This window comes from Plasmodium knowlesi (genome assembly GCF_000006355.2).
Source record: "Plasmodium knowlesi strain H genome assembly, chromosome: 14".
Taxonomy (NCBI): domain Eukaryota; phylum Apicomplexa; class Aconoidasida; order Haemosporida; family Plasmodiidae; genus Plasmodium; species Plasmodium knowlesi.
In genome coordinates, this window is record NC_011915.2 from 167,845 (window position 1) to 176,067 (window position 8,223).

The window sequence follows — 8,223 nt, forward strand, 5'->3', positions numbered from 1 at the left end:
ATTGTTGGAGATTAAAACAAACGTTAATTGGTACATGTCATACATACATATATATATATATATATATATATATATATATATATATATATATATATATATATATATATATATATATATATATATATATATATATAATGAATAAAAATAAATAACTTGTTCGCATAAACAGAACATTCGGATTGGTGGTACGCAACCACATATATTGGAAGACAATTTAGCAATTTGATAAGCAGCATGAAAAAAATTCCTACGAAATGGGAATCGAACAAGAACGTAAACTTTTTCTCACTTTTACATGTTAAGGAAATATTAACCAAGTAGATAATCACACACAACTGCATGAAAAAATGAATACCTATTATGAATATCTTAAAAATGCACACAGTTTTTACCACTTTATGAATGCATACATTCCTTTTATATTGGACATTGTCGGCTTGTAAAAATTTATCATGCGGGAGAATCATGATTTAATCAATATAATGAAAGGTGTTGTAACTGACGGGGTGTAAGTGAGTGTTGCCCGGTTGTACTCTACGTGCCATACTCCATCATACGTTCTATCCTATATGCGCACGTACATTTTTGCACATGACCGTGCTCATTTCATTATACATTACGCACAAGGCACCTACGCACCCTCTCAAATGTGAAGGAAGTTTCCACTCAATTTTAAGGGGTGCATCTTCTGCTAATCTGTGCGCAAATCATGGTGGCTCAAAAAGATACATAAAATGAAAATCGGTAATTTTCATAATTTATTCATAAAAACGGTTAAGAAATTACCTCTCAAGCGCCAAAATAAATATGCGGGAACCGTAACCATGATTCGGAGGAAAAACTACGCATTTTTTAAGCGGGCGCAAAAGTGTCATTTTCCCTTATTTATGATGGGCTTGCTAAGCGGATAAATTAAAAGAAAATAAGAAGAAATAAAAATAACCAACTCGCCTTTCCTGTGTAGGTATATATATATATTTTTTTTTTTTAGCCCGTTCTGTTAATATAAAAAATACCGTATGTAGCAGCTAATTCGTTCCTTTTTTTTAAGGAGTAAAAAATACTACATATGCCAATATGGGATTTTCTCAAAGAAACATGAAAATGTAGGAAGAACCCCTACCCGAAGTGTATTGTATAATATTTTGCTTATACCGTTTTTACACTGTTAACATCGCTTGGTTGATCTTTTCTTTCATTTTTTTATTAAAATAAACGAATGAATGAATCACAAAAATTACAGCGAACAGGTCCTTAAGAATGAAAGACATATATTTCCAGCGGATCACTCTCCTTGTTTAGTTCACAAGTTTTATGATGCCGCTGTTATCACTTTTTTCGTCCTTCCTTATGTCGATAACTGATGTGGAAAAGGTGACAAAGTGTAAAAGAACGTAAATTCAAAAAATACTTATCCTTGTTGTAAGTTCATCCACCGGTGAAGCACTTCCGCATGAAAAGGATCTGCCTCCACATCAACATATTTAAAAAGCTTACATAAGACGAAAACCCAGGGTAACCTACCAAGCATAAAAATAACAAAACTTAAACCACAGAACTGTCGAATAAAAAAGCACAGGACACAAAACCACCAAACGGAAACACAAAACCAGGAAAAAATTATGCACACATATGAACCATGACAAGCGATAAACACAGCAACAACTTCTTCAGCGAATTTAATATTTACCATAAAAAAAACACGAAAAAAGTCGTATACAGATATTTCCAAAACAGAACTCAGAAGCAGACCAAATATATAACGCTCTCGCTCCTTGGCCTCAGTGGGTTGTTTCTCTACATTACCAACAAGGCCTATGATAGAAATATATTTTATTTAAACAATGAAGTGTATAAGAAGTTTAGCAAAAACTATGATGCCTCTTCTCCGGTAATTTCCTCCCAAACGGAAAATCTACTTTCTATTCCCATTGTGCATACATATGCATGTAGTAGCTCCATACATGTACATGTTCCTCCCTGTTTCGCTGCACACATTTCACCCCCTTAACATACAATAATTTAACTATACGTTATTTCCACAATATTCTTCAAATAAGTTACGTGATCATAATGTTTTAATTTTATGCGAAAAATATGTGCCATTTCACTAGCCCATTTAATACGTTTTTTTTTTTTTTTTTTTTTTTTTTTTTTTTTTTTCTTGCTACTCAGCTGGAAGCCCAAAACAGGTCCTTTGCAAGAACTTTCGTGAAGGCGAAAAGGAAAAACTTAGAACTGGATTCGAAGCCCTTAGTTTCGCAAATAATTCGGATTGATGAAAAGGAATAACACACAAAAAAAAAAAAAAAAAAAAAAAAAATAGATAAAATAAAATAAAGTAAACAAAAGGGCAAGCGTTCATGGGTCTATTTTTTTCGCATCGCAGATATACAACAGAAGGTGGCACATATTTGCTACGTCTTTCTAAAAATATCTACAAGCTGCTCATAAGCCAAGTGGACGCAGAAATATAGCAATATATTAATAAATTTAAGCAGAAAAAAAATTGGGAAATACCGAATTATATTCAATGTCATTGCGTCATGAGCAGTTACCGGAGGGTGGGTAGAAGACTTCAACATTCGGCATAAAATGAAAAATTAAAAGTTACAGTCAATTCAAGAAATGAATTAAACGCATCATAACTGGTCAGTATTAACCAATTAATCTGCAGAAATTTGCCAACCGTCTGCCACAAAATTTAGTACTCTTGTGTAAACACCTTATTTTTATGTCCATTCAACATTTTTTACAAAATAACGCATCATCAGAAGCACACAGACACGTATACACACAAATGTGTCGGTGCTCTAAAAAAATACCACGTTAGGGAAACAAAGGAAATGACTGTAAACAAAATTAATTTGTTTCAAATTCTGGATGTGCTTAAAATGATCTACATAAATGTGTACCGGTGATTATGAAAAAGTACTTGTTAAATATAAGTTCACCCCCTCATATATTTTTTTTTTTTGTTTGTTTTTTCCTCATTTTGCATATACATGTCGAATGTTGAATTATATGTACTTATGAGCACTTATTTTGGTGATTTCCACCATCGAATTGCCTTATCTTTTTCTTTTTTTTTTTCTGCTTCTAAGATTGGCATTATAGGAATCCTCATGTTGCACGCTTTCTTGTGCACATGTAATTAAAACATTTTTGTTAATTTGTTTCTTTTTTTTTTTTTTTTGCGTTTATATTTTCCTTTTCCTTTTTAATATTCATCATTCTTACATTTGTTCATTCTTTAATTTGTTAATTCGTTTTTACCTTTTTTTTTTTTTTTTCGAACTGCATTTACAAATGTGTATACGTATACGTTAAAAAATTGCTTCCGTTTTGCTTCCCACTTTTCTTTATATTTCACAGTGCCCACTGCTAAACCTTTTCATTTAAGCTGCTTTAAAAAATTCCTATTGTGCCTACCGCCAATTGCTATAATATAAGCACGGTTTTTTGCTGAATGTGTCAAATGTTATGGCACGCACCTTTTTAACCATGTCGATAGTTCTCTCGTTTTTCTTTTATAGTATTCCATTTTGTAATTCTGCCTAACCTCACACGCAATACATTTCTTGTCATAAAATTATACGTATGCACAGTTGTGTGAACATTATTATTACATACCTTTTTTTTTTTTTTTTTTTTTTTTTCCTTTTACACAATTTCTTCCCCTTTGGAAGAAAACAAACTGTCTGTGTGTATATTTTTTTTTATCAAAATTTCAACCGCCCTCACATTCTTACGAGCTTCCTGGAAACATTAAAAGAAAGATGAAAAACATTCACTCATATAGTCTCATTTTTATAACTTTTCTTTTTGTAAAATTTTACAATATATAAGAAATGATTACCGATTCGGAGGCCCCAAGTAATTTTTTCAAAGAATAACACGCGCGATAGGACAAACGCAACAGGACATGTTCTGGATTAAAGATACACCCGCAGATTCACAAATGCGTATGTCCTTACACACGCGTAAAAGTTATGCACATTTTTTTTTCCCCCCCCCCTTTTTAAGCGTACAATTTTAACAGCGATGATGAAGCGCCCTGCGAGTACCTGAACGATGTGTATGCGATAAGCGAAGACACCTTTTCATTTAAAATTATAAAGCAGTTGGGGGAGGTACAACTGATTCATTCATCTTTTTGTGCATTTTATTTTGAGTGTACATTCCTACAGTGTACAATTCTTTTGTCATCCCCAGTGGCTAATCATTTAAATCGAATTTTCTCACCACGTTCATGCGTCATTTCAAACGATTATCAAATTTGAAAATGTTCTTTTTTCTTCTTTTAAGGGATACTATAGTCCTGGAAATGGACACAAAGTAAAAAGTAAAAGAAAAAACGTTAAAATGTGACAACATCAATAGGGAAGCAAATGGAACAATGTAAGAGATGATTATCCAACAGCAAATGCACATATGTTTTTTTTTTTTTTTTTTCCCATTCTTCCCTTTATTAGTAATATACTACCAACTAGGTTCCGAGGATAAAATCGCTAGTTCTAACGTGTATTTAGGAAAGAATGGTTACACAATTTAAATTCCATATGTTTCCTCTTCAATGTAGATGCTTTCCCATTTAACTTTGCGCATTTCACATATCACAAATTGTGTGATGCACCTCGTAAACATGGAGTTCTTCCCTTTTTGTCATCCCCTTCTTTTCCCTCAGACAAATTGCCCTATATTTGCGAAATTGCTGCAAAGTGTATGAAGCCAAATGAGGTCAGTATCATTCAGGCCCCAAAGCAATTTACAAGTAATTACCTTCCCCTACAAAGAAATATATATACATATATACATACATATATATATACTTACATACGTATATACATTTACATTTACGTATACACGTGGAAAAGGTGTGGGCAAGCACGCTCCAAATATATAGAGCACGTTTTGGCAGAAACACGCTCCCCTTACCACTGCAGAAATATTTAGCAACTCTGAACGGAAGAACAAATATGATAGGAAGGAAAACTTCAGGACGGAGTTTAAAAAGGCTTTGCGATTTAAACAGAAATGCGTAGAAAAGTACATGAGCTATTCCATCGTGCCAACCTTGAAAAGAATAAAATTAAGTTCAAACGATGTAAAATTTTTAGTGCGAAAAAGGAAATTAAAGAAGGATAACCGGAAGGGAAATAACGACGTGGTAGAAAGGAACGCACCAAATGAAGAACTCAAAGGAGAAGACACACAAAAGTACTTTGAATCGTTAACATTAGAAGATATTAATAATGTAAGGTATAAAATTTTAAAGGAGGAAGAACTGAGCACATACGTTGTGTACTTGAAAGAATATAATCGAGTCGAGATTCTAAATGATGATAAAACCATAATAAAGGAAGTTCTTCGAGAAGGGAAAGGGATCTTTACCCCCAAAAAAAATGATTACATTGATTTTTTTATACAAGATGGAAAAAAGGGAGAGTTTATTCACACCACCTTGGAGGAACATAATTTAAAATACAGAGGACTCTTCAAAATTTTGCAAAATATGAAAAAAAAAGAAATGTCCAAAATTATTCTTAAGGGTTTGGAATGCCTCCATATTTACCACTCCTCGAAAAACACACACACAGAAAAAGATCAGCCAAATGGCCAGGAAAGAAATCCAAACGGCCTGGAAAGAAATCCAAACGGCATGGAGAATGACCAAAATGGCGTTTGCAACGATGAGAAGCAGAAGGATATCCTGAACGAGACAGAGTTGTTCAACATTGAAGAAAATCAAGTGAAACAAAATCATGGTGAAATAAAAGTTGCAAAGAATATTGATATTCATATCAGAGACGAATTAACCAAGCAGAAGAAGGAAATAATTATAGAATTACTGGACTTTAAAAAATCCAAACTGGTTAATTTTTCTTCAATTATCAACCTGAACAACAAGGAAAAGCTACTGTTTTACGTGTCAGAAAATGGTAAAAATAACCCTCCAAACAAACCAATCATTGACACCGATTGCGAATTGATAATCCATTTAAGTATCAATAATGATAAGGACAGAACGAAAGGCAAAAAAATTAATTTGCCAGTTCATTTTTGGAAGAACAATGGCAATATTGAAAAACGAAAGGCCTTTTTTCTTTTTTCGTACGGGTCATGTTTCACTGCTCCTCTTTGGTTTTATGAATGTTTCAAGGGGCTAAAGGAAGGAGATGAAGTAATCATTCCTTTGTCAAAAAATAGGAATATTTTTTCGGAGAACCAGTTCGCTTACCATTTAATTTTTGAGGAATGTGATCAGGGGGGAGAAGCACAACACAAACGACGCGGAGAAGATCAAGATGAGGATGATATTGAAAGGATCAAAGGAGCAATGAACGGGCGAAAAAAGTGCACCCAAAATGACAATCACCAAATAACAAAAAAGAACCATTCGCGGAGGAAATGGTCCAAAAAAAAGGACCTAAAATTTGTCCAGTGCCTAATTTCCAACCGAAACAAGGGCAAAGGCTTCTTTCTGATAGATGGCTTGAAGGAAAATCAAGTGAATCGTTTTTGTGAAGGATTTTTTTCGTCGCAAATGTCCCTGATCGAAGGAACTCACAATAAGGAGGAATCGCTAGAATTACCCTTTCATTTTAACTCCTTCCAAAAAGTCAGGCGTAAAAAATTTTACAAAAGTGTAGCTAAAATTCAAAAAAAGGAAAAACTTAACAGGATGAAGAATCAGCTGAGTAGACAATTTTACGAAGGTAGCCTCTCCAACGAGTGTATGTGTATCCCAAAAAAGGGTGAAGAGAAAGGAGAGAAAACTGATAATTTTTCATTCTTTAAAAGAGCCCTAAAAAATGTGTACTTTGATAAATCCTTTTACGAAAAAAATGCCATTTTAAAAATAAAAATTGTTAAACTTATTTGTAAGAGGAAAGACCCGTGGAATATGAATATGCAAGAACAAATTGAGTACCTAAAAATTTACAACAAAATGGGCAATACCTTTATGAAAAAAAATTTGCCTTATGCAGCCTCACTTCAATACATAAAAGGCTTCGATATATTTCGCTTTTCCAAAATTTACAATATAATTTTTGAGGAAAAAAAAATAAACATGTCCAATTTAGCTAGTGATGACATGACCAAGGAACTTGTACTACACATGGAAAAGATACTAACTAATTTGGCTATTTCCCACTACAAATTAGGACACTACAATGAATGTGTTAAGTATGCAGAAAACGCTGCGACTATAAATCCAAAAAATGTTAAATGCATTTATTGGAAACATATGGCATATTTACAGCAAAATAAATATGACCAAATTATCAAAAATTTAAACAATTCTTTTTGCCTCAACAATTTAACACTTCTTAAGTTGTACAACACCGCACGCGCTATAAAGAAAATACAAGACGCACAATTTAATTCACTTTTCTACGCCATGTACGATCATAACTGATATTGTAATAGCAGCCAGTATGCATTCAAAATTTGTGTAACGAATTTCTTTACTTCAGTATGTGAAAAATTTTACTCAGTTATTTTTTTAAAATTTTGACACACCTTGATTAAGCTGTCTCAGTTGCCTATTCCTTTTTAACATCTTTACAATATCATTCCGCACACTTTTACCAAGTTATAATTCGTTACATTTTCTCCCTTTTATTTGTCCTTTTTCGTCCTTTTTTTTGTGAACTTTTTTTTTTTTTTTTCATTTTTCCGTACTGACCCGTACTGACCCGTACTGACCCGTACTGACCCGTACTGACCCGTACTGACCCGTACTGACCCGTACTGACCCGTACTGACCCGTACTGACCCGTACTGACCCGTACTGACCCGTACTGACCCGTACTGACCCGTACTGACCCGTACTGACCCGTACTGACCCGTACTGACCCCCAACCGAAAACTTCCCCCGTCTGATATCCTCCCTCTTGTAACTTCCTTAAATTCACCTTTTGTTCTCCAATGACGTTATTCAAAAAGGTGGCTTGTTTTACTTAAAAACGTGTTTACAACATAGGGTAAAGTTTTAGCGATAAACACACTTGCGAAGTCATGTACATAAAAGGGCACTACCATTATGAGTAAAAAATTACACAAAAGGAGTAGATGCATGGTGAAAGGGAAGGGGGGAATGCCGGCGGAGTTACTGCTCAATTATTCCCATGTGATTCATTTTTCTATTCGCCGAATGAGTCTACGAATATATATTCCTACAGGCAAGTAGGGGGGGAAATTCCTATGAGGTACCCA

The 8,223-nt window shown here is 33.9% G+C and overlaps 2 protein-coding genes across 2 annotated transcripts; both read left to right on the forward strand.

The window, feature by feature from the left end:
- Window positions 1-1,639: 1,639 nt before the first annotated feature.
- Window positions 1,640-2,292, forward strand: PKNH_1403800 (uncharacterized protein; the record flags this gene model as incomplete). The annotated part of the gene is made up of 2 exons (XM_002261892.1): window positions 1,640-1,891; window positions 2,176-2,292. 2 exons carry the CDS (start codon window positions 1,640-1,642, stop codon window positions 2,290-2,292), a joined length of 369 nt encoding a protein of 122 aa, XP_002261928.1.
- Window positions 2,293-3,851: 1,559 nt separating this feature from the next.
- PKNH_1403900 (tetratricopeptide repeat protein, putative) lies at window positions 3,852-7,423 on the forward strand (the record flags this gene model as incomplete). The annotated part of the gene is made up of 6 exons (XM_002261893.1): window positions 3,852-3,876; window positions 4,027-4,133; window positions 4,309-4,345; window positions 4,476-4,541; window positions 4,688-4,774; window positions 4,947-7,423. 6 exons carry the CDS (start codon window positions 3,852-3,854, stop codon window positions 7,421-7,423), a joined length of 2,799 nt encoding a protein of 932 aa, XP_002261929.1.
- Window positions 7,424-8,223: the final 800 nt, after the last annotated feature.